Source organism: Photinus pyralis, unplaced genomic scaffold (genome assembly GCF_008802855.1).
Source record: "Photinus pyralis isolate 1611_PpyrPB1 unplaced genomic scaffold, Ppyr1.3 Ppyr1.4_LG5, whole genome shotgun sequence".
NCBI classification, from domain to species: Eukaryota; Metazoa; Arthropoda; class Insecta; order Coleoptera; family Lampyridae; genus Photinus; species Photinus pyralis.
The window spans coordinates 46,395,721-46,407,250 of NW_022170596.1; the positions used below are offsets into that span (position 1 = coordinate 46,395,721).

Genomic DNA, 11,530 nt, shown 5'->3' on the forward strand with positions numbered 1-11,530 from the left:
GCCTAATACGTCAAGTTGATGGAAGTTGTTTGCATAAAAAAACTCAGGAATTTTGCTTCACCTATTTAGTGTGTTGTTCACTTAGCACTGAAAAACAACAGGACATACGTCATGTCTCGTTTTATAGATATATGGATCCCTCATAGTCATAAGTGTAACAAGAAATTTTTTTCCTAAACACTGCGGGACAATGCCCAATTTTATGCACTAATTTCATTGGAAAAACCAAACACATTGACTTGATCCACATCAGGAACTAGATTTTGTAGTCTTCTTGTCCTACTCCATTTTTAGATGATTTGATAGAGCGAAATTTTTATTTGTTCACCAATTTCATCGGACCAACTGCAAGACATTGCTTTGATGGTACCTACAGGAATTAAATTTTGTAAACTTTCTGTCATGCTCTCATTTTGGTTAAGTATGTAGAGCAAAAATCTTCATTTACAATAACTAGGGCTCATTTCGTCTCGGTCAATTCAATCCACGCAGAAGAAGCGCTACCGCAAGAGGTAAGATACTGATTTACGTATGAGATATGCGGTATCGTCGTCCGCACATGTGCGTAGACCTTTTAACTTGTTTTTGTATTTAGAATAATCAACAACTCACCTGCTAGGCTGCAACTAATTATTCCCACGAGTAATACCTATCATTACTAAGAATATTGAATCATATACTATTATTTGCTAAAAGAATGTTGGATTGCCGTCAATTCAAAGGTAATTAGGGATTCTGTTAGGAATGTTGTCAATAATTACCGCGTTACGTATACTGATGATAAGGTTTTGTCCTCTTATATAATGGCATCTATACGATTAACGAAATTGGTTGTCTCGTTATGATATAACAACTGGTTTTATACAAAAGATTTATTAACAAATATCGACATTAATATGTAACAAAAAAAAATACTGCGAAAGACGAAAAGAATACTGCGAAGAATGAAAAAACGAACGCAAATTATCACAGTCTACGATTTCGTGTCTAAGAAATGCTGAAAAAGAAGAAATTAGTCTTTTAAAACGTGTGCTCATGCGTCCAACTTACTTTCTCTGCAATTGAATACAAATTCTTAAACATATTTTGGCCCGTAGCTTGAACCATTGAATAGAACGTGCCATCTTTGTTCTGTAGCAAGTGGTGCGGATGGTCAAATTCGACAATTTTTCCGGCATCGAACACCATCACCCTGCTTGCATCCATTATCGTATGCAGCCGATGGGCGATGGTTAACACTGTTGAATTTGAGAACCTTCTCCTAATTGTTTGCTGGATTAGGTTGTCCGTGTACGGATCCACGTTCGCCGTCGCCTCGTCCATTATGAGAATTTTTTGATTTCGTATTATCGCTCTTGCTAAACACACTAATTGCCTCTGTCCAACGCTGAAGTTACACCCGCCTTCAGCCACGTTCATCAGCAAACCCGACTCGTCAATTGAATGTTTGAGTTCGACCTCTTCCAAAGCGTTCCAGAGGACGTCGTCCGGGTACTCACTGAACGGATCCAAATTTTGCCTAATGCTACCGGTAAAAAGTACTGGATCTTGTGGAATAACCGAGAGTTTTGCACGTAATTTATCTAGAGGAATTTTGGTGGTGTCTATGTCATCTATAAGTATGGATCCGGTTATGTCGTAAAGCTGAAACAGCGCTAGTGTCGTGGATGTTTTCCCTGCGCCAGTTCGGCCAACCAATCCTATCTTTTCACCGGGATAAATCGAGAAGTTGAGCTGTTTTAGGATTGGCTCGCTATTGCTGGAGTATTTCATCGAAACGTTTTCAAAGGTGATTTTGCCTTGCTCTGGCCATTCTGCTGGGAGCTCGATTTCTGATTTGCGGGTGGGTTCGAGGGGCACGTTATTATATTCTAAAACTCTTTCGACTGAAGTCATATTATTTTCTAATTCGCTTAACTGTCGCATCCCCCATTGTAGAACTCCGGTTAAGCTGACGTATTGCGTGACGACTAGGCCAACGTCTCCGCCGCGGTGTTCTAAAATTGGCAAATTGATTACAACTACATGAGAAATATTTTCTGATCTACCTTCGCTGATAAGTAGTATAATTACAATGACACTCGATATAAATATGTTCGCAATGATATCGAGCCAAAATCCAAATGCAACGCTAGCGGAAATAAATAAGTACCATGCTGAGCTGTGGTGATCTTGAATGTCGTCAAACTCGTGTATTAAGTTATTCTCAGCTAAAAAAGCCCTTATCGTAGATAACCCATGTACGGATGACGTCAAATGTGTAAAAATCGGACTCCGAGCTATAACATTGTAAAAATCAGTAATTGCGTTGCCTTTTTTCGTGTGCCACTTACTAATGCCCTCAATTCTTTTGACACTCCGGCTCGTCTCCAGGTAGACAACTCTAACGGCGTAAAACGTGAAGATCAACCCGATCGACGGTATCAACAGCCATACATTCACCACAACGGACAGTATCATTGCGCCAAACAGCATCAGTATAATCTAAAAATTGGGAATTAAAACTTGCAATTCACAATCGTATTGTTTACCTCAAGAAATTCGGAAAAGACCAACGGTATGTAGTTGTCAATGATACCCATGTCCTTTGAAAACCTGTTCAGAATTCTTCCCACCGGATTTTCGTTGAAGAATCCCATGGTCGCATTTGATATCTTTTCGAAAACCATATCGTGTAATGTGACCGAGATTCGCATGGCAAAGATGAAAAAGAGCATGGAATGTCCAATTCCTAACACAATGATTGATGAGATTATGCCTCCGTACACATAGAGAGTGTCATTGTCTTCTGTTATTTCAGTTTGGTTAAAATTATCAATGTCTTGAAGTGAATTGACCCTAAGGAATGCAAATGTCAAGGCAAATTATAACGTTAGCTTTGCACTTACCAGTACGAGAGGAAGTAATCGCATACATTCATCGAGCTTTGAGTCAAAATGAATGCGGGAAGAATGATGAACCATCCAAAGAACAAGCCACCCGCTTTTAAGTAGCTGATATACGTAGCTGCTGTAATGCTTCCTGTGGTTAACTGCTCGCCATCTTCCACTTCGTCATAATCACCTGTGACTGACTGTACCATTTGCATGTTTTCCGTGGGGTGGCTAACGTTCTCGTGTTCGCCACTATCGTCGTTTACGTTTACTTGGACGAGTTTAAGGAAGTCAGTTCCGTTAGTGATCAACTCATCATAACTACCCTCCTCGGAAATACGACCATCCTTTAGTACAATAATTCTATCGGCCTCTTTGGCGTATTTAACTTGATGCGTGATTAGCAAACACATCTTATCTTTGAGGAAGGTTTTGATGCCCTCCTCAAAGAGGTGTTTACCTACTTTACTATCGACGGCAGACAAGGGATCATCCAGCAGATAAATATCGGCGCGCCTATACAGGCAACGGGCCAAGTTAATTCTCGCCTTTTGACCACCGCTAAGCGACTTTCCTCTTTCACCGACCACCGTCCTGTCGCCACCGGGCAACTGGGCCAAGTCAGACTCTAACGCGCAACTTTTTACAACAGTCTTATACCGCTTTTCATCATACGGCTCTCCAAATAAAATATTTTCTCTAACACTGGCAGCGAATAACCACGGATCCTGTGAGGCGTACGACAATTTACCGCTAACTTGCATATCGCCGCTAGTTACCGGCAGTTCTTTTAAAATTAAGTTAAATATACTACTCTTGCCGCTTCCGACGGGTCCTACAACCGCCACTAGTTTACTGCCACTGACCTCCAGGTTAATGTTCGTTAAAGTGTTGCCTACACTCTCACTGGACCACTTCGCACAGACCGTTTTCATATAAATGTTTGATCTTCTGCTAATGCTCGGGTGGGGTTTCATACTTGGTTCACTTTCAATCTGTTCTTGTTCTTCGTGGCGCAAGAACTCCTCAATTCGTCCCAGAGAAGTGTGAACTTCGGCACATGCCGCAAGACTCAATGGGAAGAACACCGTCATAATTGGTCGAATGACGTTGTAAATGGCAATAACTGAGTATACAATTTCGCCTGTTATATTGTAGCCCAGTGCGATGAACACCACCAGACTGATAAAGATAGACGTCCGCGGCAGGAACGTCTCAAACGAGTACATGAGTGCTTTCAAAAAGAACTGAATACGAATGCTCTTTATTTCGTATCTTCTCGCCAAGGAAATTAGCTTAGCAAACGGCTTCTCCCACGTGTACATTTTGATCAGCTGAATACCATTCAAAATCTCGTTCATTAGTCGCACTCTCTCATCGGTACGCTGGGCCGAACGCAGTCGATAGACTGACACCCATTTACTTAGGTACACTAAAATGATAATTTTAATGGCTGTAAGGCACTGGTACCTTTTACTTACTTTGAATCGGGACGAAGATTACCATAAAGGTAACACCGGCAAACGCAGCGTAGCCAATAATCCGGTAAAGCAAATACGTGGCCAACGCGCTCTGCAATGGTCCGATAATGATGTAAGGGCATAACAGGAAGTTCTCGTCGAACTTGCTCACGTCATTCGAAAGTAAATTAACAATTTGGCCGACCGAAGTATGAGCCAAGGAGTTTCGACTCAGTCGTAAAGATTTTCGATAAATAAGCGAGCAACAGCTGACACGCATTTTCATGCAAATGTGCATGACGGCCATTGTCGCCGGATGATCAACGATGGCATAGATGAATAGGTAAGCAACTATGATTCCCGTATAGACAGATGCCTCTTCTATTGTTAGTGTCGACGATAAATTAAAATACGAAATTAACTCTCCTAACGCTATCGGCATCACATAACTGAAAAAATACCACAGGTTAATATTGGAACAACCAGACTAAGGAAGCTTACACTAAAAGCAAACTGTTAATCAGTTTTAAAATTCCTAACGCTAACAATTCCAGTCCAAATGATCGTAGTAGGGATATGTGTAAGGCGAACTTCTTATATTTACGATGAGTCTCTTTCCATAAAGCTTCCAGTTTGTCGCCCAGTATATGAGACCTGTGTTCTTCTAAAGGTTCGAATAAATCTTCTTCTTGTATACCTTTCTTGTAGTTTTTGGCAAATATTGGTATCATATGCCTGAAATAAACAAGCGTTTTAGTATACAGCGCCATATAATACAATTTGTTGACATATCCGCGACCCATCCTTGTGCGATGCTTCAATTGCAAGATTAAATGGTTACGCTACGACTGTTGGTAAAAGTGTTTATCGGTTATCAAATGATGATATCTAATGATAGGGATTAGTATTCATCAATTGTTATCGGCGGTAAGAATAATATTTTATAACATCCGAAAAAAATAGGGGGATTTTGTTGTAGAAAATACCCGCTATCGTGGAAAGTTTCCTGAATTGTTCGGAGAAGCTGACAAAGGATTAGAGATAAACTGAAATGGATATTAAATATTTAGCGATAACTCTTGACTTTGTTTTAATTGCAATTATGGTTCAGATAACGATAAAGCAACTGCTCGATTCGTTATTTCCTCTGTTAAAAAACATGGTTTAATACTTCCCATTAAATGTAACCGTTTTACCGTTAATACTATTTGCGTGTTTTAAAAATATCTTGCGACCATGGAATGATTCATGAATGATTGATTGATCCAACAGATATCACTCAATATCAGATAAGAGGATCCGGTATGTTTTGATCAAAGTCTCCAACGCTGTTTCAAATCTAGCCATGGTCATACACTATAATGGATAACGTAGATAGACCAGCAATATCGCTCACCTACAAAATAAACTCTGAAATGACTATTAGGAGATAATATGGCCACCGTTATCATAAAGAATGATTCGTTGCAAAGAGTTAAGTTGATGATACATTCTTGTAAAAAATGGAGAAGGTTAATTTTTAAATATTTCCACTGCACCATGGCTATAAAAAAATGCTCTGAAGTGCTCAAATATTTTAATCAGAGTTTTTTTTCTATTTCAATTATTATGTTAATATTGATTAATTTACTTGTTTATGAGATGCATGTCAGTTTTTGTCATTGCTGTTACATTCGAGGTTACACCCTTGAAAAAGATACTGAACCGTAGTGGTAATTTCTTTCGTTTAGAGTTAATTTTTGCATGTCTCAATAAAACTTATCTGTTCGAGGCCGTAAACGATGGGACACTGTGGAAGTTCAATCCACTTCCCAAATTTGGAAAAACAATTATCAAAATGCACGCGCTCTGAAAAGATCTATTTGTTTTTCTCGATTTCTCGTAAGCAATCCTCCTCTGAAATAATATCTTCGCCACAGCCCTGAAAAACCTTTGCTACTTGCTATTATTAAGTATAGCGAAAACCTCGGCGAAAACTTTAGTAAGCAAGCAAATATAAAGCCGCGAATATCTTTCAAACTTTAAATTTAAAATGTCTTCAAGATTTTAGTTTGAAAGTTTAACTCTTGGTTTACATTTGAAGTTTACCTAAATCTACGAAAAACTGTCAATTCAAACACATAGTTCCGCGTGACATCCTCGGTGACATCTCAGTATTATCATTGAATAAAAACACTATTTTTATTCAATGGTATTATGTATTTGTCATACTGAGCTACCAGCAACATATATTTTTCTTCACCTTTCAACTCTCGAATTTTGACGTTATCACGGTTTCATCTTGAAAATACATCTTTTCATGAACTAGTGCAATCTTCGCGCTACAAATTTTTAAAATCCAAGGTTTTAAGTGGAAATTTAAGCAATACTCCCCATTGTAAACTTAGGCATTTCATTTCCCAATCTTGTCTTATACTTTTTACGTCTTTTAATCCAAAAGTTTAGAAACTTTTTGAACTATTGAAGCATCGGTGATATATTTTTGTGCACCCTTTATTTTTTATTGATATAAGCTTTTTAATTTCGTTATTCAAATTTCCTTCAAAATCGCGGCTTCAAATATTTTCTATACTTTCAATTTCCAATTTTTGAAACTGTTGGCTTTCAGGTGAAATATAAAACTTCGTTCAAAATAATAATCAAACTTTGATACTTATTTGACTTTTCAAGATTTCCGTTTTAAATTCAATATTCGTACTACACATTTTAAAATGAATGTTAACACTCTCGTTAACACTGGAAGCTTTAAATTTCAGATCTCTGCAGATAATGCAAATGCCTTTTGAATCTTTATGAATGCTTTTTTATTTTTTTTATAAAGATTCCGAATGACTTAATGTCTCGAATTTTTGTATGCACTTATTAAACATTTTTGATTTTTCTAATTATTAAAAAGCTTTGCAAAATTTTGAAAATTCATGCATTTTTCGAATTATTGCCTTAATTCTTCGGATTTTTGTAATGTTTTTTTAAATTTTTTACTTTGGTCCCATAATTACCCATAAATTACAGCCGCTCGATAGGTTCTTAAGGCTGCGCTTTAGAAATTTGTAATAATAAATAAAGCAACATAAATGCTTTGTTTATTCATTTAATTAATGAATAAACACTGGTACCTATCTGTTGTGTAATAACCGTACCCAGTTTCCTTGTTTGCCTAGGATCTTGGATAGCGAAATTGTTTCTTGGCGACATTTGGATAAATGTTTTACCCTTGTGTAGAGGTAGAGATTACATGACCGTTGAGGGTTTTTTGCTTCTTAATGTGTTACCAAATGGATTGTATTTTTTGAATATGTATTGCTGAATAGTTATCCTTAGTTATTCACATTAAATATGCAAATCTATTGCTGGAGTGCCATTACTGATTTAACTTAAATCTAATAAAGGGGAGTGGGTGAAGTTTATGACAATTCATTTGCTCTTTAGAACTGATAGTGCTGCTGTAAAAGATGTTTGAGAAAACTAACCGTAGTAAGAGCGCTGTAGACCCCTCAAAACAATCCCTTCTCATAACAAAAATAGCTTCTCCTATCTAATTGATTATGATCTCTTTAAATACTAGGTGAGCTTTATCATACATTTAATTTAGATTCTCTTATCTGTGATTAATGCAACATAATCTATTTCGTGAGCATGAGAAAAATATTAGAATGAAGTTTCCTAAGTTTGTATTGATGGCCAGTCATTCCTCACAATTATATACCCAACTAATGGCAGCTCTCAAGGATCTTGTTTCAAAGGTGAGGAGTTAATATGAAAAACTATCACAAACAAACTAAACATTCTTGAATTCAGGAAATAATGTGTGAATAAATATAAATTATAAATCGAGAATTAATAAATTATGCAAAACTTCCATGGTATAATTTGCGATTGGTTATAATTATATATAAATGGACTTGCTTTTTCAACATTTGAACGAATCATTTATATATTATATTATTTGATACGTATATAAAAATGCACTTTTGTCTTGTTTAAGTGAGAGGGATTCTTGTGCTTAAATAGCAAGGTCCTTCAAATTTGTACGAGAATTTTCAGTTTAGGAGTCTGAGAAAAATAAATAAATAATGGTCTGTATTTTTAGCATCTTTGTAAACTATACTGTTCCCTATCGAATTACAACAATCGGTCCAGAAAGCTGCGTTTAGGCGATTCGCTATGTGGTACACACGCTGAAGACCCAGCAAAGCAAGTAAAAGTGAACGAAATAAAATTTAAAATTATAATTAGTTTCGTCTCAACTAACGGGGAATACCTTGACCAAGAGAATATGAATGCGCGTGAAGTCGTGCATGGGAATATCCCCTCATCTTCAGCAGAAACCTGCCCGAGCACCTTGAGGGAAATTTTGCAGGTAAACTGACGCAGCGTGATCTCCATTAAAATTCTTGGACGCACGGGACCGTTTTGCGTAAAAATGTTAAATCACATATACGTAACACGTACTTATCGTTGTAGCTATGACGTACTTTCCAAGATGTTAAACCTAATTTCTCAACAAAGATGAGACCGTTTCAGTTACGAAATGGGTATTTCTTTTTGTCCGTAATGTTCTATCAGTACGAGACTGATAACTGATAACTTATTGTAAATAATTTTAAGTGTTCTCCCTATGACTAAATTTGATAACATGTGTTTTTTGTTATAAATCCATGAAGCATTATCCCATACTCTGGTAAAAATCAAGCTTCTTGTTTGGGAATTACTAGACCATACAAACACGTGTATTGTCTCTCATTAACAGCATTTTTAATTGTATGTAAATTTGCAGGAATAATTACGCGCATGAAATACTCGTTCATGTGGAATCGTCCTTTTAACATTGCATTTAAATGGACGTTAACTTTACGTAAAAAAGCGTTTCAAATGAAAGTTATCCAGCAAGTAACAAACATGACCGATAATTCAAACACGATTTTGCAAAACACGATTTTTTAAAGCGGAATTTCCCAATCCCTACATATTGGCACTCATTCTAAGCAATTATTTAATTAAACGCGATTATGTTTAATAATTAGAGAGGAAACCTCGTTAATGTACCTTGTTACAATTACATGACATCTAAATAGTAAGCGTAACGGAATAATATTTTGTTACTAATAAACCTAACAATGATTTAACCGGTTTAAGACCAACGCCATCATCGGAAATCCCTATGCTTTGTTTAATAAAATTTAAAAAAAAAGGACTTACAAGAACAAAAGTCCAAAAATGGGGTTGATTTTTTCTTTTGGATTTTGTTTTCTTCCCGAAGATTTGATGTCCATCTTGAGTGAGTTGTCGCGAACTGTTATTATAATAACGTGGTTACTCTTCTTCTTGGTCACTCAACACCTCAGACAACACAGTCCACTGTCCACACCACTGCGGCTACTACTACTTAAATATTGTTACAAGCTGGAGATATTAACCGAACGAACCCATTACCGCTTCTAATAACTGGAAATTTGGAAAATGCATCAACTATCTCGCTTCGCTATTGGTAATACGATAACCCAGACTGTTGTACGCGCAGCATATCTTGTTTTTGCCATTGTAAACTGTTCAAGGCTGTGAATCTTTAATTTTTTACACCAATATCTATACTGTAATTATGTACTCTAATTGTAAATTCAGTTTGATAATAGCTATGCGACAGCATCTACATTTTTACGCACTTTGACAACTGGGCAACAGTCTTCAATTTTATCAAAGAGTCCAGTCATTGCGCTCATGTAATAACTGTTTTCGTAATTAAACTACCAATTTTAATACCCTCAAGGCTTGTGCAATAATTAACATGAGAAATTTGAAACATTACATAACACGCTGGGAAGATACTTGAAGTCATCCACTTCGTTCACAAAATTTGACGAATATTGAAACTTTATTGATTAACATTAATCCTATACGTTGTACGTTGATGGATAAACACAAAGGTGATCACCTTCACCTTTGCAAACATTTAAATAATATGTTGCTCTATAAAATATAAAAAAGAATCTGTTTCGCCAAAAATTCTTGCTGAACGTCGGTAGGTACCTGTAGCATTAATTACCAAATTTCTTGGCGAAAGGTAAATTCATTCACCTCCGATAGACAGCAATAAAATTGATCATGAACTACTTCTGATTGCGAATTACGGAACACTTGTTACAACATTCGATTAGAATTGGCACTAGGGGCGACCAGCTAAAATATTTAAGGATTAACATTAATGCAACAACAAAATGGCAGAAGGGGATTGAAACAAAGATGCGGTTTTTTTGCAGTTTTGATGTACCCCTTTCATTTGGTGGCAAAATCCAACGGCAAACAATGAAAGAATTTCGCGAACGTACAGATACAGTCCTTTTTTTAAATCCTCGTCTTCGCCTCGTTTGTATTATTGGAGGTTTGACCAAAATTGTTTACAATAGTTTGTTGTTGTTATGTTGTGATTCATGTGATGCATGGATTATTGGTTTTCCGTATTTACAAAATAATTTTGTGATTTTGAAGCTAATCTAAACTTTGGTATTTCCCGACTTTTTTATTTGCGACCTTTTGCGGTTATTTGATCATGTTTACTCTGTTTATGGAACGATCTATTGATGGACTATACGTGCGGTCGACGGGTACATCGATCCCGCAGAAAAGTACTAAAATCGTTGCGTCAAGAGAGGGATCAAAATTCAAATTGCAAATAGCTTTTACATGTACCTATACGTCTAAGGTGCTGAACTTTGCTATGCGCTAATCGGGTATTGTATGGTGCGAAAAATTCAGACCATTCTTCTCCCGAGAGGAGACAAGATTCCGTTCTGCCGATGAGAGTAGTGGCAGTAAAGAGCGCCGAAAATACGTTATCATACAATTGCGACTCTTGATTAGAAGATTGTAGAGTGTTCGGATCTTTTGGGAAGCGTTCCGTTGAGATGCTAAACAAGTAAAATGGTTTTCGCATTTTCCAAATTCCAGACATCAGCACTTTCTTAGAGGCCATAGCTATGTGTACTAGTTCAAAGAGATGTCTCCATAAGAAGGTTGGCATTGCGCATCTGATATTCACAATATGCGATATGGTTGCCTATTCTAGAAGCATATGTGGGTAAAATTTCAATAAAATACATCAATAAATGAGAAAGTTGATATTGTGCAGTCTGGGCATGTGCACATTAATCGTTAAGATTTTCAGGTGCAAAAGCTATAAGCTACCGAATTCAAAAAGTC

General features: G+C 36.8%; 1 protein-coding gene across 1 annotated transcript; it reads right to left on the reverse strand.

Annotated features, from left to right (window-relative positions):
- Positions 1–839: 839 nt before the first annotated feature.
- LOC116170556 (probable multidrug resistance-associated protein lethal(2)03659) lies at positions 840–9,844 on the reverse strand. The gene is made up of 9 exons (XM_031487029.1): positions 9,533–9,844; positions 4,835–5,068; positions 4,355–4,782; positions 2,889–4,305; positions 2,532–2,838; positions 2,334–2,484; positions 2,049–2,279; positions 1,051–1,997; positions 840–997 (listed from the first exon to the last, which is right to left on the reverse strand). Exons 1-9 carry the CDS (start codon positions 9,604–9,606, stop codon positions 974–976), a joined length of 3,813 nt encoding a protein of 1,270 aa, XP_031342889.1. The 5' UTR covers positions 9,607–9,844; the 3' UTR covers positions 840–973.
- Positions 9,845–11,530: the final 1,686 nt, after the last annotated feature.

Coding starts and splice junctions, on each gene's coding strand:
- LOC116170556 (XM_031487029.1), bottom strand. CDS start 9,606: ATGGACATCAAATCTTCGGGAAGAAAACAAAATCCAAAAGAAAAAATC. Junction 2,839..2,888: donor GATTACTTCCTCTCGTACTG/GTAAGTGCAAAG, acceptor TGCATTCCTTAG/GGTCAATTCACTTCAAGACA. Junction 998..1,050: donor TGTATTCAATTGCAGAGAAA/GTAAGTTGGACG, acceptor CTTCTTTTTCAG/CATTTCTTAGACACGAAATC.